Source organism: Oryzias latipes, chromosome 18 (assembly GCF_053564925.1).
Source record: "Oryzias latipes strain Hd-rR chromosome 18, Olatipes_Hd-rR_3.1".
Taxonomy (NCBI): Eukaryota; Metazoa; Chordata; class Actinopteri; order Beloniformes; family Adrianichthyidae; genus Oryzias; species Oryzias latipes.
The window spans coordinates 16,075,456-16,101,096 of record NC_136254.1 but is presented as its reverse complement, the minus strand read 5'-3'; the positions used below and the strand labels follow the sequence as shown (position 1 = coordinate 16,101,096).

The following is a 25,641-nucleotide window of genomic DNA, read 5'->3' as shown; positions in this document are numbered from 1 at the left end:
TGTTTTGTTTTCTAAAATGTAATACTGATTTTTTTTATATTTGTTTTGTTTTTTAATTGTTGTTGTCGTTATCTTTAAAATGTTTTTTTTGCATCGATTGTTTTGCTGATGTGATTTGCTCTTCAGGGACACCGTACAAAACAGCAGAACTTTGATCAATCAGGGACTCTCATTTGGCAGTGACATAAAGGTGGTGTCCTTTCTAAATCACGGAAATTCCAGCTGGCTGTAAACCCAAACTGCAACATAGACAAGAAATTAATAATTGCAGTTTGTGCCAGGCCGGAATGTGGTTAGTCTTTCATTTATCAGAATAGAGCTGTGAAAGTAAAAGCCTGAGGCAAGATTCATGAGATTCGCGACATTTTAACATTTCGCACAAAGCCTCTTCTACCTGCAGGTGGTGGACAAGCGATAGCAAAAAGTAGAAAAGCAAAAAAAGAAGCAGCCCCTCTGTGCTTGTCTGGTGTTAACACCATGGGTTGAATTTGTGATCATAAAACCGCATACAGCGCGTTCTTGAATGCACAACGCATGCTAGCTGTGAATGTAGCATTATGCTAAAAGCACGTTCAAGAATGCCTGTTTACATGCCTGGTGTGAATATAGCATCATACTCGGTAGTACTTTTTTTGTAATGATGATAGGGAGTGTTTTTTTCCCTCTATCTTTTGAAGCCATCCTCCAGTGGTCATTTGAAGAACTGCAACAGTTAACAAAAGTATAAAGTGGAGGTTGAAAAGAGAACATGCGGGCTTTGTCACCGTAGTTTTCTAAGCTAAATATTAACAACACTAGAGAAAACTTTACAGAAAAACGATCTTCGTCCTCAGCATTTAAGACGGTCTCAAGCCTCTACCAACTCTCAAGTTGGAGCTCTTCCCTCGTGGTTCGGAGCCAGCCTTAATTATCCACCTGACTGTAATTAATGCAGCAGGCTCAGAGGGAGCTGCTGGTGGTGTTCTGATGGAACTATTTGTGCGGCTTCAGCAGCATCCTCTTGGTGCAGCAGCAGTAGCCCTCCCCCTCCGCAGCCGATCCAGCAGTATGCCCGACGTTCAAACGGAAGCAGGCGCTACCATTTTGAAACACACCACCGCTTAGGTAAGATGGTAGATGGTTTCATTTCTACTCGTTCTCTCGTGTATTGTTGTTTCATGCGCTGGTAAGGGTGTAGTTTAACCCCGTTCCGCTCGAAGTCGGACTGTTTTCATGGCGTTTGTTCCGTTCTCGGCGGAACGTGTGCTGTTGTTGTAAGTGCTCCGTCTTGTATTAATTCCATTTGCGGGGAAATGTTGCTTGTTTTAAGCTGCTTGTAATGTAATTGATGTTTCGGTCAACAATTCTTTATCATTTCAGATATTAATCTTTTAGATGCGTGTTTTATTCCCTTTTTTCGGCGGGCTGCATTGCATGGTTTAATTCAGGCATGTGGTGTCACGTCTTTGCCTGTTGTTTTGCTCAGAGCAGCCCGCGAGCCTCGCGCCCCTTCCAATCCTTTCACGGTTAACTTTAACGGTGACCGCGGACGAGGCTCTACGGCGAGTACGAACAACTCGACTCGGGGGTGTTCGTCTTTTCTCCGGTTCGTATTGACGCGAATGGACAGATGTGTTGACTCAGCGCCGTGCTACGTCATCACAAAGTCCCCCTGATTTATGCCTCAATTGAACTCGGGGCTTGTTCACTGGCCAGTCTGCGCGTGAGCAGAGCATCCACGGACGCGCGCGGGAGAAGGACTTCAACTGCCTGAACCTTCAGAGCAAAGCAGAAATGGCATGGCGTTTGTCCTTTGGTTTACAGTCTACCATAAAAGCTTCAATAGAGGAACCTGTTAGCTTCATAAAAACTTCTTTTTTATGAAGGAAATCCACGGTAGTCCGTTCAGCATAAACAGCCGTTAGGTTATAGGTTATCATCAGTGTAATTGCAGGGAGATTATGTTGGAATCTATGAAGTTATGCTCCAAATTGCTCTGTTTGGATGTGTGACTCATGCTGTGGAGATAATTTCAGGCAGGAGATAAGTCTTAAAGCCATATAAACGTATGTATTATTAGGCTTGAAGTGCTGATAACTAGGGCTGAGTTAAAAACAAAGGTTTTGTTTTTTATGTTTGAAAAAAAAGGATTTATCAAATCTATGAATTTTTAGACAAAACAATCATTTATTTTGAAAATTCTAAATTCTCTTCACAAAGTTATTCCTTAATTCAGAAAGCATAAATAGAAATTAGAAAATTAATTGAACAGTGAATCAAAATGTAAATAACCTTTTGATTGGTAATAAATCAATACTCCCATCAGGCAATAAATGAATTGATACTAGAAAAAGTTATTTGTGCCAAAAAAGCCCATGAATAGTCAAAGTACAAGAATGCAGTTGCAAGCATCATATAGTACTGATTAAATAAGTCTGATTAACTTTAAATAAAAAACCCCACTCCCATGATTGTTTTTGGCATTTTCTCATGATTAAAGACATATTTAGAGAAAATTAAGCTCAAAATTCCATTTCTGAGTATTTAGTAAAATCATTGTGAATCAGTATGGCCTTATAGCGATGCCAGCTTAACGTGGCATTGAAACAAAACTTGGCATTGATAAGTAAATTATTTGAAAATAAATGACAAGACTTGCGTTTTTAGTCATTTACTTTTCTCTTTTTTGCACCATATATATTTTTTACGCTATATTATTTTTACCACGTCCATTCTCTCTCGATTCTCTTTTTTCCAATGCCAAAGAGCTGACACAGTTTTAACATGTGAAGGGGCGGAGTCTGAGGGGCTATGCCTTGGATTGCTCATATATATCTATAGATATATTCATTCATTCATTCATTCATTCATCTTCTTAACCATTTATTCCCTTTCGGGGTCACGGGGTTGCCGGAGCCTATCCCGGCCACTTGGGCGTAGGCAAGGGATGCCCTGGACTGGTCGCCAGTCTGTCGCAGGGTGGAATATACTCAATCACACATCCACTCACTCTCACACTCACACCTATGGACAATTTAGAGTTGCCAATCAACCTATGTAGCATGTTTTTGGATAGTGGGAGGAAGCCGGAGACCCCGGAGAAAACCCACGCATACACGGGGAGAACATGCAAACTCCACACAGAAAGGTCCCCCATTGTTGTGTTTTTCATGTCCCCCAGCCGGGACTTTAACCGGGGCCTTCTTGCTGTGAGGCAAGAGCGCTAACCACTGCGCCACCGTGCAGCCCTTCTGTAGATAGATAGATAGATTAGGGGTGTAGCGATACGCTAAATTCGGTTCGATTCAGAATTTCATAGTGCTTGGTACATTTGGGTTCGGTACTGCTGTTTAACAAATCTGCCTGATATGAACTGCTATTTTATGAATTATTTTATTGTTATATATTGTGTGGTGTGTGTTTTCTATCTAGCTAAAAACTAATGCAGAAAATAATTGCTTACAAAATGCATTTATTGGTTTTACACAACAATAAATAAAATTGACCTATGTAGGTGATCTGCTTAGTAAAATAAGAAACTAGTAGCTGCCAGGAACCAAAAATTTTGCATAATTAACACTAGCCTGAAAAAAAGCATTTTAACGTGCACATTTTTTTTGTAGTAGACCCGATTGTTACAGTCGGTTGATGCCGCTTTAAGTTCGTTAACAGATTATATGTGTTACCTGTGGCATATGCTATCTTTGTGTAACAATGTCAATACACAGCATTCGACTCATCCAATTGTCTTTTTCCTTCATGGATGCTGACAACAAAGTAGGAAATGTTCTCACACAGGAGAGTGTAAGGAGATGTTGACATGCTTACTGTCCGTCACCTAATAGCGTCTCGGAGGAAACTCATGGCTAACATTACTTCCGCCTAGCGCAAAGTTACTACAGTGGGGGGGTTAGGGCCGCCTATAGCCACTAAGACTTATGGGAAGTGTGAAATCTTGTGTCGAATCCTTCACCATCACTGAGAGAGCTATGAACAGAAGTAACGTTCATGTTGTAACGCTGTTCGTGTGTTCATAATAAATGGGTTTTAATGCTGGAAAGAAGATTACTCAATCTATTTCTCTGTCTACTCTCTCTGAGACTGAGGGCGAGTGGAGAATGGGGCAAGGACAATCAATGTAGCTAGTTAATTAGCAACTTGGCTCTCGTTTCCCCGCTATGAGTGACAAAGCAGCTGGGTCGTTGCAATGTATATGCGGGGAAAAAAAGAAATAACATATTAAAACGGAACTGAAGTGAACCGAACCGAAACTGCCGTACCGAAACGATTTGGTTCAACTACGTGTATCGTTACACCGATAATATAGAGTGCATCTCGTTTGCATGCCGTGGGGGAATCTGGAGAGCTGTTTGCAGATGCAATGGAGGCTGCAGACAGGTGGAACACCCAAACAGCAGGTTTGTTTTTCCCCTCTTTGATCTTTGTATGTTTCTAGGTGTAACTAGGCCTGAAAAATTAACCTCAAATTTATCGTCTCATCTGGCAAAATACATCGTTAACAGTGATGAACAGCTAGCTTAAATGTTTACTCACAGGCTAAAACAGGCAGATGACAATGTGAAGTTTTAAACAAATCAAATAACGTCCTGTACCATCATTGACCCAACCGATGGAGCATTTTATGCTAGGTGCCCGATTCCTGTAGTCATGGGTGGATGAAAGCAAAGAACTTATTAGCAGTACTGCTAACTAGTCAGAGCTGCAACAGCTGAGAACTACAGCTTTTCTGTTATCATGGTTCTGAATCTTAGAAAAGCTTGCATTTATGCTTTTATTTTGATGTATTTCTCAAAAAAAGTTTCATTTTTAATTATGGGAGCACAGCCCAATCTTCGCTCACGTCCACCTATTGCTTTTAACTTTATTTGTTTCCTGTTATTTATGCTCTAATTATTTACGCCTTCTTATTAAATAGAAACTATTACCAAGTCAGTGTAAGAACTTGCCATAGTAAACATTCAGTCAAGGAGGAAGCATAGACAGAGAAACCATTATATTTAAGTTATGTTGACTTTGATTTAAATAAAATGGTTGCATTATAATGATTTCAGTTTTTTTGTTTTCTAGTCATGTTTATTTATTATTTAATACTATTTTAGGAATGCTGCTTCTGCCACTAGTCAAGTCGCCACTGTCCAGGAGGAATGCCAACTCATGGAGACGTCTTTAGGGCAAAACGAAAAGGAATTTCAAACCGAATTCACTCGGACATAATACACTGAACAAAAATATAAACGCAACACTTTTGTTATTACTCCCATTTTTTATGTTATGAACTCAAAGATGTGAAACATTTTCCACATACACAAAATAACCAGTTCTCTGAAATATTATTTACAAATCTGCCTAAATCTATGATAGTGAGCACTTCTCCTTTGCCATGACAATCCATCCCACCTCACAGGTGTGCCATATCAAGATGCTGATTAGACGGCATGATTATTGCACAGGTGTGCCTTAGACTGGCCATAAGACAAGGCCACTCTGAAATCTTCGGTTGTATCACACAGCACAATGCCACAGATGTCGCAAGTTTTGAGGGAGTGTGCAATTGGTATGCTGATAGCAGGAATGTCCACCAGAGTTGTTGCTAGGGAATTGAATGTCCATTTCTCCACCATAAGCCGTCTCAAAAGGCGTTTCCGAGAATTTGGCAGCACATCCAACCGGCCTCACAACCGCAGACCACGAGTAACCACACCAGCCCAAAACCTCCACATCCAGCATGTCCACCTCCAAGATCGTCTGAGACCAGCCACTCGGACAGCTGCTGAAACAATCGGTTTGCATAACCACAGAATTTCTGCACAAACTGTCAGAAACCGTCTCAGGGAAACTCATCTGCATGCTCGTCGTCCTCATCGAGGTCTCGACCTCACTCCAGTTCGTCGTCGTAACCAACTTGAGTGGGCAAATGCTCACATGCGATGGCGTCTGGCACGTTGGAGAGGTGTTCTCTTCACGGATGAACCCCGGTTTACACTGTTCAGGGCAGATGGCAGACAGTGTGGGTGAGCGGTTTTCTGATGTCAAGGTTGTGGATCGAGTAGCCCGTGGTGGTGGTGGGGTTATGGTATGGGCAGGCATCTGTTATGGGTGAAGAACACAGGTGGATTTCATTGATGGCATTTTGAATGCACAGAGATACCGTGACGAGATCCTGGGGCCCATTGTTGTGCTGTCACATCAGACATCACCTCATGTTGCAGCATGATAATGTATGGCCCCGTGTTGCAAGGATCTGTACACAATTCTTGGAAGCTGAAAACATCCCAGTTCTTGCATGGCCAGCATACTCACCGGACATGTCACCCATTGAGCATGTTTGGGATGCTCTGGATCGGCGTATACGACGGCGTGTTCCAGTTCCTGCCAATATCCAGCAACTTCGCACAGCCATTGAAGAAGACTGGACCAACATTCCACAGGCCACAATAGACATCCTGATCAACTCTATGCGAAGGAGATGTGTCGCACTTCATGAGGCAAATGGTGGTCACACCAGATACTGACTGGTTGTCTGAGTCCCCTGACCCCCTCAATAAAACTAACTGAAGATTTCAGAGTGGCCTTTTCTTGTGTCCAGTCTAAGGCACACCTGTGCAATAATCATGCAGTCTGATCAGCATCTTGATATGGCACACCTGTGAGGTGGGATGGATTGTCTTGGCAAAGGAGAAGTGCTCACTATCACAGGTTTAGACAGATTTGTGAACAATATTTCAGAGAACTGGTTATTTTGTGTATGTGGAAAATGTTTCACATCTTTGAGTTCATACCATTAAAAAATGGGAGCAATAACAAGTGTTGCGTTTATATTTTTGGTCAGTGTAAATGCCATGCAGTGTGAAATCAACAGACTTCTGTCTGAAAATAATTCTTTAAAAGAGGAGTAAGACAGTTTGCAGTTAAATGAAGATTCATTTAAAGATGTTGATGGCAAAGTCAAATTCTACACTGGTCTGCAGAACCTCTCACTATTGCTTCATGTGTTTAGCTTTGCGAGTCTGCACATTAATACACTAGTTGCAGAGCTCTGACCAAGTTTCAGCCCCTTATTCTAACACTGATGAGATTGAAACCAAGATTTGTAAAGAAAGTAGCTATTACTATAGATTCCGTTGAGCTATTCATTGACAGACCATCAAACCTCAAGGCTAGAGCGCAAACATGGCACACTTCCAAACATCATAATACTGTTAAATCATACTCCACAGGGTAGGATTTCTTTTATAACGTTATGGTAGAGTCAGTGACAAACATTTAACTGTAAATTGTGGCATCTTAGACAGTTTTCTACCTGGTGACCTTGTACTTGCAGACACAAGTTTTGACATCAATGATTCCATATGCTTATTATGTTTACAGGTAAAAATAATACCAGGTTTTTGCTAATGTCAGGATTCTTGTGGGAAAAGTGATTGGATTTGTTGGACAAAAATAAAAAACTTTGTGTGGTCCCCTTTCAGTTGTATTTGTCATCAGTCAAGAAAATGAGGAATGGACTCTTATTAACAAAAACTTGTGCTCTCACCAACTTGTCTTCCCTAATTGTCCAGTTTGAGTAATAATGTAAATACATGTATTAAAAATAAATGAAATGTTTATATCAACAAAAATGATGTATTTAATTGTGTTTGGTCTTTGTTGACTACCCTGTAGATCGTAAGATTGTAAATGTGTCCATGCAATCTAAAGCATCAGTTGTGAGAATATTTCTTCTCATCCATGATGGTTTGCAAATCAAAATCTCAATTAATTAAGCCTTAAACAGGGTTCATCCACAAAACGGTTCTAAACATTTATGGACTGTGTGACAGTCCATAAATGCCAACAGCCCTGTGAAACAAAAAAAAACAGTAAAAATGACACAAATGTAGAGTATGAACAATAAAATGTTGTACAAAATGTAAGTAATTATAATAGGTACAAAAATGCCAAGTACATTTATACAAACTTAACTAAAAACAGTGGATACTGTAATTTTAAACAATACTGCAGTTGGGGTGAGAACATCTTTATCTGCTACCGATTTAGTATTCATGTGCACTTGTAGGTTCCTCATAGTAATATTAGTGAGCAAAAAAACCAAACAACCAAATCTGATTAAATGTTCAACCAAAATCTTTTAATATAATCTTCTTGCATGGGTTTCTGGTTTCTAATCAGTCTTTTCCTACATTCAGGATAGGGCCACTTACTATTAGGAGTTAAACATAATATAGCGTAAAAAAATAATTTAACGGGGGGGAGAGAAAAGTAATCTACTAGAAATGCAAAATAAGTTTGACTTGGAAGGCATACTTTATTCAAGTCTTGTTGTTTTTTCAAATCTTTTATTTTTCAGTGCCAAATTTTGGTTTCAAACAAGTTGAAAACAATGCTGTTTAAAAAAAAAAAAAAAAAAAGCTGGGTGGGTCACAAGCTCCCTGCTCTGGGGGGTGGTTTCAAATCTGTTGGAATTGATTTGAGAAAACAATCTGTTCTGCTTTGTCTGGTTTTTATCTACAGGTACTTTTCAGGAAAATGTTTGGCATTGTAAAATTTGAAAATCAGCCCCTCTCCCACTTTTATTTTTTCTGTCTATGAAATTAAAGAGCAAGAAAAGTACACGGTTTCTATTAAATCAAAATTATGCAAATGAACACAAACCAACACACGCGATAAGTCATTTAAAGACACTGCGACCGATGTGAACAATATTTTATTTACAGTCAATACATTTCAATTTCTGCCCCGGCACTAGCACTTAAGGGCGTTAGAAAAAATCGTTTCGGCGATATATCGCGATAGGTTATTTGGCAAAACTCAAATGCTGTCTTTCAAAATGCTGTAATGACGAAATTAATTATTTTTGAGCGTCCTTCAGCGGCTGGCTCTTGATTTCCACTTTAACATCCAGCCACTAATTGGCAGCAGAGCGCACGGGGCCTCTTTGAGGAGCTCTACACCGCACAAAACAGGAAGACCTCAGCTACAGGCAGCTATTTTTGTTATGAGACATGTACTACTTAGTTTTCACTTTGGATGGGTACTGAACCGAATCTCTGTGCCATGTTGCTGCCAGTATAATAGAAAAACGCGGATTGCGGTGCTTTGTAGCGGACTCAGATAAGAACGAGTGAAGCAGTGCAGCTGCACAGCAGCTAATGCACGTAGCACCACCAGGCAAATGCTGTCTGCAAGCGGGCCAAAGTTCTGCAGAACCTCCCAGCAATAGATTCTAGTTTAACAACCTGATGGATCAGAGTGATGTGTACAACGTTCTGAAAAAAGGCCAACATTGTGTCGATGACCATTACCAATTTACTTCCGCGTGTGAGAAAGCGGGACTGTAGGTGTGCAGTGCAGACTGATTTGTCAACAAAGCGTCTTCACCAAATTAAAGCAACTTTCTTTCACCCTGTAATGCTGCCTTTACTTTACTTTATTGATTCTGGAAAGAATTTTTATTTTTGTTTTACCCTTCCTTTTTGAAGCACCGTTTAGGTTCCTGATCCGTTTAAAAGTTCTGGATAAGCTACATTAAGCAATATTGAAAATAAAAAGCACTTTATTTACTTATACTTATTGGTTAAGGCACATTCATTAAATTTTTTTTTTCTTATTGTGAAAAATATTTAGTTGTGAAAATTAGACAATGTTGACTGTTCCCTTTATATATTTTAAGTTACCAAAATAATAGCCCGTGACAGACTGGCGACCTGTCCAGGCTGTCCCCTGCCTTCGCCCACAAGTGGCCGGGATAGGCTCCGGCAGCCCCGTGACACCGAAAGGAAACTAGCGGATTAGAGAATGAATGAAAATAAAAGCAATTTGAATTTGCTTGAGAATGAGAGAAACGGTTGCAGTGCTTAGCATTGTGATCACTAAATAAACTGAATTTGAAAATTTTATTACAATGGAAGACGTATTTAAATTCGGGTGGAGTTTTTAAAAAAAAAAAAAAAGAAAATGTGTTCCGGTAGATTATATCGGGATACGTATCTGCCAGACTCTTGCCAATACACACACCTACTAGCACTCATTATCATCTATGAAAGAAGACTTTAGCATCTTATTCAGGGCATAGAGATGGGCTTGGTTCAGTTATTCAGGGTTAGCAATAGCTTTGACATGGAACATAAAGAGTGTGTAATGTGCTTCTCTGACTGCTGTCATTTGTCATATCCAAACAAGTGCATCCCGTCACTTCCCCCTCTCTGCCAGATTAATCCATGAGGAAAAATATCGCTTTGTCCTCTCACTGTGGCTGCTAAATCTGTAGCAGCTGGCAGCAATCCTGCTCACTTCATTGTTTTCTTGTCCCCAAGTGTGGTCAAACACATTGGTCCTCTGTTTTCTGTGCAGCGCCATGGACAAAAGCCACACAGTCAAGCTCTTCGTTGGCAACCTGGCGTTAGACACCACCCAAGAGGAGCTGTCGGCCATCTTCGAGCCATACGGCCAGGTGGTCAGCTGCAGCGTGTTGCGACAGTTCGCCTTTGTGCATCTGCAGGGTGAGGGCGCCGCGGAGCGAGCCATCAGGGAGCTCAATGGCCGAGAGTTTCGTGGTCGGAACTTGGTAGTGGAGGAGTCCAGGGGCAGGCCACTGCACTCCACCAAGGTGTTTGTGGGTAATCTGAGTGGCATGTGCACCACCGAAGACCTCCAGCAGCTGTTCCAGACTTTTGGGAAAGTTCTCGAGTGTGACAAAGTCAAAGGTACGACTCCAACCTGGTCTCTGTTGTTACAAAATCTCTTCAACATGTTATGAATCCTTTTGTATGTTAACATGGAGCTTATAATCTAAATATTTTCAAAAGGTCAGGACATTGATGTTCTTTTTTATGCAAGTTTAATAAGGTATTTTTACCTCAAAACTAAAAGTCTCAACTTAAAGATGTTTTTCTCTCTGGAATATCAGTAGTGAGCAGCTAAAAAGACCATTATGTAATTTAGATTTATTTATTTTTGAAAACAAAATAACAAAGAAATATCTTTTCAGATTCAATCAGTTGCATGATCTCTAGCATTTATTTGTGATTTATAGGGTGTGTCCAACTTTGAGGGCTTCCTCTTTCAATGGCAGTGGCCTTTGAAAGAAGTCCTTCGTTGAGCGGTTAGGCCGGATGTTAACGGCTGTGAATTTGGATAAGTCTAGCCTTTAGTTAATTCCAGCCGTTACATCGGTGAATGTCCTGTTGCCTAGCAACCGTGAGTCCCGAACAGAGAGGAGTAGTGAATCATGCATGGAACTCAAAATTTTCCTGGCTTATTTGATCCAACTTTTAATCTTGGAGGTTTAATAAAAAAGGTGTTCTCTCTAAATCCGGGTCCTGCTTCACAGTCCGCCATTGTTGTCAGAAAATCTCCGGGTTTGGGCGCAATTCATCTTTGGTTGTGGATAGCATAGAACGATGCACCAGACCAATCCTTGAATTTGGGGGAAAAGAAGGCCGTATTCGATTGCCGCATTTGAAGGAGTCGTTGAATTTGGACAGCACTTGCTGCGTCGCTGACGTAAGCAAACCAGGAAGAACGCAACCCTTTGAATTTGGACACAGTCAGCAGCAGAAGTGGGGACGGGAGTCAAATGACTTGGACTCAATTCATTCCAAGTCATGAATTTGATGACTCTAGACGCGATTTGGTCTTTCAGTTGCATAATGACCAGTGGGTTCTAAATGAAAGCTAATCGCTATCGGCTAATGGTTGGCTGCGGGAACATGAAACTACAGTAAACTCTCTGCTAACATTATGTTGTATGGGTGTGCAGAAAGCTCTCTGTAATCAGACTGGACACAGATTACTTTGACACCACTCAGATACCCGACACCTGCAGCAGGTCACGATTTGGGTCTTCTCATATAACAGGAATGGGTGAGAGAGGAGCAATCATGGCGGCACATGCAGGATATGTGATGTTTTTTTTTTTGTTTTTTTTTACAAATTTTGTATTGGTGGTGTGCCATCAAAATGTTGAAAAATAACTCAATTTCCTATTAGCTCAAACTGTGCCTGTGAAAATATTATTGCTTTGTCATTGAAAGGACTTGAGACGCTTTGAGTTGGGACTCGACTTAGACTTGCTTTATGAAGGTAAATATGCTCCAAAAAGAACGCACTTGTAGATTTAATGCAGGGCTCCAGACTAACTTTTTTCACTAGGAGCACAGTGGCCCCTAACTGAAAATTTTAGGGGCACAACCAGAAAATTTAGGGGCGCATACCGTAAATCAACATTCTAACAAAATCTATTAATTTCCACTGTATTACTAATAAATACTTTAATAATAGATGCAGAAATTACAATGTGCTGTTTCTAATTCAGTGTCACATTTTATTCTGCACTTTTGAAGATGCAACAAGAAGGTAAACTGACAAAAGCATCGCTGTCATGACAGTACAAATAAGTAAAGAAAACGGATGGAAAATTATCTTTGTGACACCAAATAGGTGCAGCCAAGATGCACAACAAGCGTGTTTGAGATCACCCAGGTGAACTCAACGCTGCGCAGATCACCTGGTGTGTGACATATATTTTTGTTTTTGCTCCAACATTAACTGTCAATCATCACAAAAATATCGCGAGAAAGGGGTGGGAGCAAGGGGCAAACCTACCCGGACACAGCTGGAAATTTAGTACTGAACTGACTGAAAGCTGCCCTACAGACTACAAAACAATGCATTATGGGACATGTGTCCTGATGGTTTTTGTAGTGGAGTGATTAATTAAAATAATTTAAAATACCAATTCATTAAAAAAGGCTACATACATTACAAAATATTAAAATAATCAAAATATATAATAACACAGATCATACTAAGGGGGAGAGGAATATTAAAACTAAATTGAATGTTAAGGACTCCAATTTCCTGTTCTCCTTCAGTCTTGCTGCAGATTCGCTTTCATCTCACAGCCCCCCCCCCCCCCCCCCCCCCCGGTCTCCCCAACGATCCAGACGAGGCGCTGGTTCATCTCAAACACGTCTATCGTTGCATTTTCCCCAAGTATTTTCAGTGAGTCTAAAACTAATGTTGTTTTTGCTCGAGCGTGTTTAAAGTTCAAGCCCCGTTAGCTGTCACGCATGTAGGTGTGGGACATTTATTCTCCTCAGCTGACCCGTCTCCCGCGGGACGGGGGCGGTCGGTGTGCTGCCGTAACCCGTATGATGCGCCGCCGTAACCAAAACCTAAACCTTCCTCCGGGTCTGTGTGACCCAGAGAAAAGTTCAGCACGGACTGCATGTATTTAGAAAATTACGAGCAAAAAAATACGTTCTAAAGGAAAGTAAGGAACTCCTTAATGTGGTCCGGGGAGGGAGGGGGCTGTCAGGTTTCCTGCTTGCAAAACCCTGTCATTGTCACGCCCCCAAGAGTCATATACCCCACTGTGATTGGTTGGTCAGCTCTAGGTCCCTCCCCCTCCACGCATTTTAGCCACTCACAGTGACTTTCCCTATTCTCACACGCAGTGGCCGCCTCACACACAGGCATCACGCGAGAGTGTACGTGCTCGCGTTTCATGAGTATGTGCGCGAGTGTGTGTGTCTGCCTGCGTGCGTGTGCGCTCGCGTCTCATTGATTATTTCATTGATCATTGACGTGCCCCTTCCACGTTTAATGTATAAAAAAATACGAAGGGTGGGGGAGGCAAATTTACTGGTCGCACATGTGCGACTGGATGTAAAATTTAGTCGCACACTCTCAAATTTTGGTCGCAAAATGCGACCAATTGCTCGCAGTCTGGAGCCCTGTAATGTGAGAACTTGTAACATAGAATGTGAGAACTTGCACACCAAAAATCTGCATCTGTGTGTAAAAATCTTCTGCTGTGAACTGACAAATTCCCATTTGCATGTGTTCATTTAGAGTTACAACTTCAAATCTGTGATTACAACTGCTCAAATGTGCTTCTGCGTGTGCTCGAATCTGCTGGCACAAATCACAAGTGCGCTACAACTGCGCTCTGAATTCTGACAAATTCTTTGCGAGAAACTTGTCAAAACTGATGTGTGTCCGAAAATGGAACTAGGGGGGAGGGAGGGTTGGAGGAGGTGGAGTCAACCAATCAGAGTGCAGGACTCGGAGAACTTGGTCAAGTTAGAAAGGTCTTCACAGATTCGGACTTCCTGCTTCAATAACTCTTCTGATAAACGTTCAAATGTGACAGCAAGTATCTCAATCATTTTAACACAGAGTGAACCACAAATGCATCTCAAAAGAAAAAAGTCAATTTTTTCCTGCATTTTAATGAGCTTTAAATGCCGACATGCAGGGAGACGGATGCCAACGGACCGTCAACAGGGAAAATCATCTTTGTTTTTACACACAGATGAAGACTTTTGGTGTGCAAGTTCTCACATTCTATATTACAAGTTCTCACATTAAATCTACAAGTGCATTCTTTTTGGAGCATATTAACCTTCATATTGCTTGCTTTTGACTCTAGACTGGAGGACAAAGACTTGAGGCTTACTTGTGACTTGTAAAACAATGAATTGGTCCCATATCTGTTCTGCAAGCTGTCCCACTTAATGTGAGAGATCTGTAATGATTATCATAGATACACTTCAAAAGTTGAATATTAAAAGAAATCCAGGAAATCCAATTATATTATTTGTGTAAAATAAAAATTAGTATTATGGTGCAGAAAATAAATATTTAGTCACTACAAACAAGCAAGAATTCAGTTCCTCACAGACCTGTTATCTGGTTATCTGTATAAGCTGCCACACCCTTAAACAGTTCAAACTGCAACCTCTTCACAATGAACAAAACTGGAATGAACCAATCTACAATAAGCACACAGCTTGGTGAGAACAGATCAACCATTGAAGAAATTATTAGAAAATGAATGAAATACAAAATCATTGACAATCTCTCTCCACCTAGAGCTCCATGTAAGATCCCACCAGGTGAGGTTCAAATGATCTTAAGAACCACGAGGAGACATTCCAGAGCTACATGATGTTACTATGTGTAACAAAATTAATGTCACTAATTCAAATCCTGAAGTTCCCCTGACTTAAACCAACACATGTCCAGGCCTGACTAAATTTCTCCAGAAACTAACTTGTTGATCCAGAGGAGGATTGTGAGAATGACATGTCGTCAAATGAGACCAAACTGGAACTGTTTGGTTTAAAGGCCACTCGCCTTGTTTAGAAGAGGAAGAACATAAAACCTGCTATGAAACCCACCAATTCAGTTTTATTTCTAAACAGACTAAACTACACTGGGCATCCCTGCCCTTAGACCTTCCTAAGGAAAAGTGGTTTAGCAATAAAAAAGAAGACCTAGCCTAATAATACTGCTCTGAATTATCAACCTATAATCACACATGGGATATTGGGTTATTGCCTTATGGTAAATGTTACTTGCGTAAGTAAATGTTGTTAGGGAGAAAATTATTCCTGATGTACTGATTCTGATCATGTGTGCAACTGAAATGAAGTCTCTTTGCAGGTTATGCTTTTGTTCACATGGAAAACAAGGAAGATGCTCTTCAGGCCATTGAAGCCCTCCATGGCACCTCCTTTAAGGGCCGCCCCCTCTCTGTAGAGCTGTCAAAGGTGCAGCCCAGCAAACAGGCGCCGACAGGGAAAATCCCCTGTGTCAACTGTGGGAAGCAGGGCCACTATGCCGGAGAGTGCCCCGTGGGCAAGCCTTCTCTGGAGCAGTACCAGAGTCAGGCTGCTGTCTTGGCTGCGGCAGCGGCTGCAGCTGCTGGTCTGCCTCTGCAAGTCCAACAAAGTGTGCACAACTCGGTCTATAACACCTCCACCTTTGACCCCACATATGCTGCTCTGACAGGGATTACCACGGGCTCGCGTACTGACGGGAATCCAGTGAATCCAGCTGTGTATGGGGCCCTGGCCAGTCAGGTGTACGGTGCCAACGTTGCCAGTCAGCTTTACGGAACAGTCGCCAGTCAGGCAGCTCTCACCTCCGGGGCCACACAAGTATACAGCTCCATGGCGCCCAACATCTACGGGCAGATGGCTACATCCCCTGCAGCTGCTGCGGCAGCCGCCGCCTATACAACTCCAGTTTACACCCCAACAATGGCCAACCACCCCGTCTATCTAGCAGCTGCACCCGGTATGGAAGTTCCAGCAGGGGCAACCGCGGTCAACCCCGCCTACAGTGTTGCCTCGGCAATTTACGGCACAGCCACACCAGCCTACGCTCATATAAGCGCCTTGGGAGCCGCAGACCCAACCACGGCCCTCTTTGAGGCTGCCAGACAGGCGCACTACTTTGCCCAAGGCCATCAAGTCGTGGCTGAGCAGCAGACGGCGGCTGCTGCAGTGGCAGCTGCTGTGGCCAAGTCTGGGGAGAGGGATCGCAGTCCTCTACGGAGGTCGGCACCTCTGCTCCCAGACCCCGTAATGAAGCCATTTATATACCAGAGGGCCAAACCCCGCAGGCCGCTGCTGCCCACACCGGCTGGCCGTGCAGCTGAAGAAGCAGTAGAAGGCGTGGAAGACCCCATGGCCAGGTAGGACATCCCTCTGAATTGTACCATCAACAGAATTGGTGATTTTTGGCCTTCATGATACATGTTACACCCCTAGACAAGGGTGTTACATGTTGGACCTTTCCCTTTCAAATGACTGTATACTTTTGCCTTAGTTTTCAACAACATTCTTCTGCTGTGCTTCTACCCTTGTCTTCTTAGGTACTATGCAGAGTACTACCAGCAGCTGCAGCAGTACCCCCAGTTCCAGTATGCCTACCCACAGAGCACAGTGACAGCCATTCCTGGCATACCGGGGGTCCCGGGAGTTCCCGCAGTACCTGGGATGACTGCCCAGCCTGTCGCTACATTGGATGCCCTCAGGCCAGTGGTCCCCACCGCTGCGGCAGTAGCAGCCGCCATGGCTGCGCCCAGGGTGTATGAGCCGCCGTTGCCGCCGCCCGCGCGCAAGGAGGCCATCCTCCGCCGCCCCGAACTCTCCCTTCACACGCCTGAGCCCCCCTTTCGATAGTCACACTCAACTGTCTGCCCTCCCCCAGCTCCTCCCTCTCTGCCCCGAACCCCCTATCCCACCCCCACATCACCTTTTTTCCACCCAGACTTGACCTTCCAGCAGTTGTGTGTTTGCGTGTGCTTGCCTGTGGGGATAATCTGCAGTGTGTGGGTGGGGCTATCAAACTGGGAGGGGGTTGGGGCTTTTGGGTTTATTAACCTGCTTTACGAGGGACCCGACCTGTTCACCTTGGTCCATCTTGCACACACAGTGCAGCCGTTAAAGGGAGGTTCCCGTCCATTCTGCGGGCATTCTCTACGCTTCTCAGTTTTCTGTTCTTGTTGTGCCAGTCTCACCTTGTGCCAGTATTAGACTGACCCAGTCGGTCGTTTCATATGCCTTTATTTCTTTATGATGGTTTTCTGAGGCCAAATCTCCAGTGAACATCTGCCATGCTCCTTTTCGGCCTAGATGATCAGTTAGGGCAGCTAGTTTGAAACCTTTTTTGCCTTAAGCTGATATGTTTCTATTTGTAACCAGATGGGAAGCCAAGGCGCTGCACTGGATTGTGTTCAACGGATCCAAGGTTCAGGGTTGCTTTTTTATTATTATTTATTTTTGTTTGGGGTGGGGGGCTGTGTGAATGCCTGAGACGCTGTGAGCTGTTGACTTTGCAACACACAAACGCATTGTCGGAGTCCAAGCCTAGTCTGGGGGGGGGCACACGTATATGCGTACTGCACTGTCTGTTGAGATACCCCTCTGGGCCCTTCCCCTCACTTCAACTGTCACACTGAAAGACACTGCTTCACCTCTGTCCAACCTACCTCTTACTGTAAACTTCAGCACCGACTCTGTTCCCTTACATTTCATCCGGTTCATGGACTTGGAAATATAGATAGCATAGAGCAAAGCATAGATTTGTTTTTGAAGAGATTCTGCGTCAATTCTTTCATCGTATTCAAAGGATTTTTGTTTTTTCTTTTAGAGTAAACAATAATTTTTTTGTTTATTTGTAGTATAGTTTAAATACAAGTTTTTATTTTGATGTAATGAACTGTAAAAGTACAAAAACAATTTCTGTGACTACTGAATTAACTGTTTACAAAACAAATTCAAACTGTATTCTTTTAAAAGTAATGTGACGCAGACAACCATGTGCCTATCATTCTCAAGTAAAGTGCATTACGTGAAGGGATCTCCTGTTTTTTGTTTAGTTTTTGAAATGCTTCAGAAGTACACAAAACCATGCAGGCTTTACTTCCTCCAAGCAACACAGCTTTGCTTTTTTTCCTCCTCAATCCATGATTTTCATGTTCAAAGGTTTTAGACAAAAGCCACAAAGTCAGCCTGGCAGGTTTGAAAGAACCTGCAGGCTTAAAGCAGAAAACTAGTGATGGCACCAATGAAGTCAGAGATGGGGCAGTGTCTTCCAGTCACCTGAAGAAACCTTTTGGGTCCTGAAAAATCCCAGACCTGCTGTTGTTTATTTTTATCTGTTTGAAAATTGTTGTCTGACCATATAGGTGGGATTTGCCACATAGGGATAGTTGGGATGGATTTGAAAAAGATCTGAACCTCCGACTGCATGTACATTTTGCTTTATAGACCTATAAAAGTGGGAAATGCCACCTATTTAGTTCCATTTAACTCTGATATTTTTTAGTTTTGTTTGACAGCAGTCTGAAGCACACACACACTCTTGAGTCACCTTACTGCCTCATCGATACCCCTCTCCCATTTGTGTTTTTGTTTTTGTAAGTGGTTCAGTAACGTCTGCATCTCCCAATATAATCTCTGTGTCCTTTATACAAACACATACCAGTTTGCATCCTTTGTAGAAATGTGGTTTGCGAAAATGTCTTGTTTTATATGTATTTTTTAGAGAAGAATTTTTTATTTAGCCTTTTTTTATAGGGAACAGAGAAAATTAAAAATTTTAAAATTTAAAAAATCTGCATGCTTTTTATTGAGAACATGTATAATATTAATCTTATTATAATAAAGAATGTTGGCTGACTGCTGTGATAAAAGAAAGACGAGGGTTGGACATTTCCCCTTCTTGTTTATGTTCTTTTCTACTATCTGTTTCTTTCGTTAATACTGGCCAGAACCATTTGACTGGGGGACCGAGGGGGAGGCAGGTGTAACTGCTGCTCCAGCTTTTCTCTCTTTGGTCAGGGTAAGTTCGGGTTGGAGCTCCTTCCTCTCTCCAGCCCCTCAAATCCAAACCTCTTTAGGGCTTTTTTTTTTTTTTTTGGTAGTCGTTTATCACATTCCTGCAAGATTTGTGGCCTTCCAATTGATTTCTTTTTTTGGAGAAATGATTTTACTGACATTGAGAGCTGGGGAGAGGCACACAGATGGAATGGCCTGGGTGCATTTTGATCTGTGGAGCAATTCTGTCCCTGGGCTTGATGGGTGTGCGTCTGGTCTGGTCTTTACTCGCTGCACCAAGTTCCTCTTCATGTGTCTCTGCTCATTCTACTCTTTGACTTGCATGTGTGAAAAACTGTAACTTTCCTGGAAAGAAAGCACACACAAAGAAAAAATCAAGCAAATAAACAAACAAACAAAAAACCTAGACAGTCCAGCTCTGAACTAACCATGTCAACTGAATTAGGTGGCCTGGAATGACCCAACGTGAACCACGGGGACAACATTTAGCGCAACGTCATCACAGCGGAAACTTGTCTCCCTCTACACTACCAAGGTAAATGGAAAAAACGCCACCCCACCCACCCCACTCCCCCAGGAAAAAAAATGTAAGCACTGACCTCTCACTCGCCTCCCTTCCTTTGACTGTGCCTTGACCAACCACCACTCCGCTCCTACCCTCTTTCATCAGTACTCCTTCTACCCGGTCTGCTACCTCCCCTCACCCCTCCTCTGCTGCATTGGCAGTGCTTACCTTCATGTGCAGATTTTAGTACCTCCTCCTATAGTTCAACATGATTTTGTCTTTTGTAAAAACAACCAAAACTCCTCTGAGTGGGACTTAGCATTGGACGATACAATCTTTGATAAACATAACATTTTATCAAAATATTAGGTGTTCATTTCTAGTCAAAGAGTCGCATCTCAGGCCGGAAGGTCTCAGTAACTTTTATAGTCTGAGACAGTTCAGCAGCAGGTTGTTAAAAATAAGTGGTTTGTTGAAATGAGTTTTGAGGAGGAAAACCTCTTCAACAAACCAAAAAGAGAGAAACACAAAGTTTTTGACATTAGTGATGAAACAAAAATCTTGTATCAGAAACTCAACTTTTCCTCAGCCAAGCATGTTTGTGGGAGCATGATGATTAGGGTATTTGTTCTGCTGTGTCAAGTTTGCACTTTTGCCTTCAGCATTGTCAGTTAACCATTTAACACCAGAAATTTTGCCAGTGACACCTAAATATACACTTCCTTTGACTCGAAACAGCGTTTACTTGATCAGCTAATTCTGGCACCAATATATGTGTCATTACTGCGAAAATCCACTTTTCTTCACAGTCAGCTGATTTGCGTTGATCGTGTACGCCCTTCACTACTGTACTACATCAAACTACTTCAAAATCCACTGGGATAGCATTGATTGCGTAGACGATTGAAGAGTTGCAGTAGTCTCAAGAATGTCAACACTGGAGCTAAAGCTCTGGTGTTAATGGGTTAAACCAGCAGTTGGCTCCTTATGGACATAGTCTCTATAGTCATAGTCCTTAGTTTTATACTTTATAGCAATCAGCTATTGCATCAATTGTATCGCCTTGTTTCCGCAATTGTGTTATCTAGGTTATACTAAGGTTGGCCAGTTTAACTTGCAACTGACAGCGATAACTTCAACGAACCTCTAAGTGGTGTTTATACTTTTCAAGTGATTCTGTTGTTTGCTTAAAAATATGTGTAAATTGTGAATCTATTCCCACTCTGTATTTTGGGAATTATAATACCAAGTAGAAATAATTAAACCTTGCTTACAACCAGGCAACTCTGACAATGACTTTTGGAATAAATATAAACGTAACATTGCTTTCAGTTGGATGATGCTTGATGAAGTGTTCCAGAAATTACATCAACTGGTAATTCTTCCGAGCAGTGTTTAAAAAAAACAATTTTCTGGATCAAGCTTGCTCCGCCATCGTGTATTCCAGTCGCTCTAAATAAGTAAAGCTTAAGTGTTGCGATATGCACGCGATTGTACTATGGACGTAAAATTCCAATTGCGGATGATGTCATCAGCTTGTCACATTTTGCAGCGAATAGTGCAATTCCCTTCCGATTGCCTTGTGACCAATGCGATCCATGTAATTAATAATCACTGAAGTATAATCCATGCACAACAGTTCAGGTATAAGGCACAAGAGTTTTTTATTTACTTAGCATTTGTTATCTAAATAAAAACATCCAACAGCATTCTGGGCTATTTCTGATTCTGGAGGCCAATAACTAAACTTTTACTGCCGCTTGAGTTGGTTCCAGCCAGACGTCAGTCAAAAAAATAGATTTTCTTTACATTTTGTATTTTACACTTTGCTGCATCATTTTGACTCAATTAAAGGAAAATTAAGTCTTGAGGTTTTTTCCCTGTACCAAGATTAAGTACAATCACCTGATTTTTACAGAAGGAGAGAATGCTATTGTCTGCATATGACTGTGTACTTCGGGTTCTCCTTGCTGGGGGAGGGGGTCGTGTAGGGAGGTTTGAGATCTTCCCCTAAGACTGGGTCCGGCCTTGCATCAGCACAGAATGCGGTTGACAGCGCCCCCTTCTGTCCTGCCAATGTATGAGCTTGTGTAAGCAGGGTGTTTGCCGTGTCATGGCGTGCTCGTGTGTGCCAGCAGAGCGTCCTCTCTTTGGTGCCGTTTCACTGATCCGCGAGGCTTGGGATTCTGCGGACACACCCTCACCCTTTACCCTGCCAACAGTCAACTTTCGTCCAACGCCGCCGAACTCGCCGCCTTACCTCTCCCTCCCCTCCCTTCCCCCTCCCTCAACACCCTTGTGTCCCTCTGCGCCTCTCCTCTCTGTCGTCCACAAACGACGCTTATCCCGCCGCCACCGCCGCCGCCACTTTGGATCTAGGTTTTTTGGCAGAAGCATCCACCTGGCCCAAACACACACCCCCCCCCCCTCCATCCTGTGACTTTGGGGTGTCAGGAGACTGTATGTGCAGGACGGGTTGGACTTTACCTCACATGGAGCAGTGTTTTGTCCTCACATCAATTTAGATATCAACCAGCTCCTCCTTTAAGTTCCAATCAGAAATGTCCTATAAGACACTCCCATGGCAGTGAGGCCCCCAACCTGACCTGTAGATTCTCATCAATCTCAGGACTCTTATAGGACCTTTCTGGTTTGGCAGCTGGTAATCCTGGGTGAAGGTGATGAGCCCTGACTTACTGAAGAATTTTTACTAGAAATAAAATGAAAAGCTACTTTACTTGACCCTCACAGCCTCTGTGGGGGGAGGAGACAAGGAATAGAGTTGAAAAATGAAAACGTGATAAAGGATAGCAGTTAATTATTAGGTGAGTTGGTGTTTGATCCTATCAGCTCCTGCTAGTGGAGAACCACACTGCTACGGTCGGAAACCTTTCCCCCATTTACTTAAGAATTATCCTTGATCTTTTAAACCATTTACAGTGGCTTGCAAAAGTATTCATATCCCTTGAACTTCTCCATATTTTCTTACATTATGACCATAAATATAAATATATTTTTAATGGAATGGTATGTGAAAGACCAACACAAAGTGGCACACAATTGTGAAATGGAAAGAAAATTATACAAGAGTTCAATTTTTATTTTTTTTTACAAATAAAAAACTGACAAGTGCAGTGTTCAAAAGTATTCAGCCCTCCTGAGTCAATACTTTGTGGAACCCCCTTTTGCTGTAATTACAGCTGCAAGTTTTTTGCGCCATGTCTCTACCAGCTTTGCACATCTAGACACTGAAATCTTTGCCCATTCTTCCTTACAAAACAATTCAAGAGAAGTTAGATTAGATGGAGAAGATTTGTGAACAGCTGTTTTCAGATCTTGGCACAGATTCTCGATTGGATTTAGGTCTGGACTTTGACTGGGCCATTGCAACACATGAATATGTTTCATTTTAAACCATTAGATTGTAGCTTTGGCTTTATGATTAGGGCTGTTGTCCTGTTGGAAGGTGAATCTCCTCCCCAGTCTCAAGTGTTTTACAGACTTTAACAGGTTTTCCTCCAATATTTCCCTGCATTTTGCTCCATCCATCTTCCCATCAACTCTAACAAGATCGCCTGTGCCTGCTGAAGAGAAGCCGCTCCAGACCATGATGTTGCCACAAGCATGTTAGACGGTGGGTATTGTGTGTTCAGAGTGATGTGCAGTGTTAGATTTCCGCCACACACAGCACGTTTAATTTTGGTCTCATCTGACCAGAGGACCTTCTTCCAGATGTTTGCTGGGTCACTCACATGGCTTATGGCAAACTGTGAAAGGGACTTCTTTTCTTTTAACAATTGCTTTCTTCTTACCACAATTCCATAAAATCCATATTTGTGCAGTGCACAACTGATCGTTGTCCTATGGACAGATTCCCCCACCTGCCGTACCTTTTCCATTTGGGGATGATGGATTGAACTTTGGTTCGGGAGATGTTTAAAGGTTGGGAAATACTTTTATAGTCTAACCCTGCTTTAAATTTCTCCACAACTTTATCCCTGACCTGTCTGGTGTGTTCCTTGGACTTCATGATGCTATTTTCTCGCCAATTTTCTCTTTCAAACCACAGAGACTGTCACAAAACAGCTATATTTGTACTGAAATTAAATTACACACAGGTGGACTCTATTTAGTGATCAAGTCGACATTTGATAAGTCACCAATCATCAAGCAACTTCTGAAGTCAATTGGATGCACTCGGAGAAAAGAGGGGTGAATACTTCTGAACTCTGCACTTTACAGTTTTTTATTTGAAAAATAAAGAATGAACTCTTGTATAGTTTTCTTTCTACTTCACAATTGTGTGCTACTTTGTGTTCATCTTTCACATAAAATTCCAATAAAATATTTGTGGTCATAATGTGTCAAAATGGGGAAAAGTTCAAGGGTATGAATACTTTTGCAAGCCACTCTCAGAAGAAAGTTTTGCCTGTAATCCTAATTTGCTAACAATTTGATAAATGGGGAAAAGTTTGTGCCAGTTTTCCAGACTGCTGATTCCATATCAGAAGTAAGACCATCCTTCCCATCCTCCATGAACAGATCACACTGCATTACAGCCTCCAACTCCTCTCTGTTTCCCAATCACAAAGGCTTTATCAGGAGCTTGCCAAACTGGGCTTCCAGTGCTTTAGTAAATGCTGCCATGCGTAATTTGAAAGAAGAAGAAAAAAAACTCCCAATCTCACGGTGTCATCTGGCAAATTTCTCTGCCCCTCTTCCATGTGTGGCTTCAGCTGGAAATATCAATAGAAGCTTCTGTTGTGCTGGTTCTAATCCCAGATGTGAGATAAACATGTGCCCAGCTTGATACTCTTCAGAAGGGTCCTAAACTCATACCAACCGCAATGCCTTTATTTTGTAGGATAGATTAAGATTTCTTTTTTATTATATGAAGTCAGCAGCAGCTGGGTTTTACTCTCAGCTGATGCCTCAAAGCTGACGGGGAGGAAATAAACCGCCTCCTTCAGAAGATAGTTATACTAAACATTTGCTGGCATGAGTTCCTCTTTGAAGGAGCTCACAGTATTAAAAATGAAAGACTTCCTGAATAAGTCAGGCAGTGGCTTCCTGGTAGCACAACAATGTAACCACAACAACCAGCTTAAAGTAGAGAACCAAACAGTCTCACCAACACTTTCCATATATGTATATATGGGGGCGGGCGGTTAAAATATATTATCTCAATAAAAGCAACAATCCAAAATTTAGCAAAAATGAGCTTCAAGATGAATGTAAGGATGTTTAATTTGACCAACTGTTAGTTTAGTTTACTGTGAATGACTAGTCATGGTTATACACTTGTAACGATATTGTATGGTTATGTATGCATGCATGTATGTACATATATATGCCATTTAATATGTATTTCTGGAATATCAGTAGGCATGCACGTCATAAATAAAAATTCTTAAATAATGATGGCTAGATCTCTTATTTAACAGAAATGTTTGCAGGAAGATCTTTGGATGCTTTGAAGACAAGTTTTGGATTTTAAAAAGTAATCCCTGTTTTTACTTGTTGGTGTAGGTAAGACCATTAAATATATATGAGAACTGGACTAACGCCTCAACCCCCTCATGTTCCGAACAGAAATTACCCGTTGGTTCCAAGAAGCCAAAATCTCAAAAGACTTCTATAAAGAAATATACAGTTATGACTCAGTCATTCTATTTGTCTGAATAACTATTCTTGTTGATTCCTTTTTGTAACATGTTCTTGCTAATCCTTGTTTTTTTCTTCATTGCATGTTAAGTTATAAATTCACCAATCAGATGCCTCAATAAAAGTATGTTGTGCCCATTGGCCCTCATTTTGAACATTCAAAATGTTTGACAGATTTTCCCTACCCGCTTTCAAGTGGTAGCGCTGCGAACTTCCAACAAACTCACTCCTGATTGGCGAGAGTGGTTGTCATAAATGCTGACTCAGACCGACTGACTCAGACCTCGGACTAATCACTGCTAACTAATGGTGTCTGGCTCCAACATGGCGACGCTC

General features: G+C 42.0%; 1 protein-coding gene across 3 annotated transcripts; it reads left to right on the top strand.

Moving 5' to 3' along the window:
* Positions 1-893: 893 nt before the first annotated feature.
* rbm14b (RNA binding motif protein 14b) lies at positions 894-25,062 on the top strand. 3 transcript variants are annotated; one of them, XM_078935891.1, is made up of 6 exons: positions 1,091-1,253; positions 10,351-10,703; positions 15,451-16,486; positions 16,667-19,140; positions 19,582-19,671; positions 21,780-25,062. In XM_078935891.1, the coding sequence occupies exons 1-4, from the start codon at positions 1,213-1,215 to the stop codon at positions 16,974-16,976; spliced, it is 1,740 nt and encodes a 579-aa protein (XP_078792017.1). In that variant the 5' UTR covers positions 1,091-1,212; the 3' UTR covers positions 16,977-19,140; positions 19,582-19,671; positions 21,780-25,062. The 3 variants fall into 3 exon arrangements, with proteins under 3 accessions (XP_023821545.1, XP_023821546.1, XP_078792017.1); XM_023965777.2 differs by lacking the exons at positions 19,582-19,671; positions 21,780-25,062 and having other exon boundaries at positions 894-1,104; positions 16,667-18,995; XM_023965778.2 differs by lacking the exons at positions 19,582-19,671; positions 21,780-25,062 and having other exon boundaries at positions 972-1,104; positions 10,314-10,703; positions 16,667-18,995.
* The last annotated feature ends 579 nt before the right edge of the window (positions 25,063-25,641 follow it).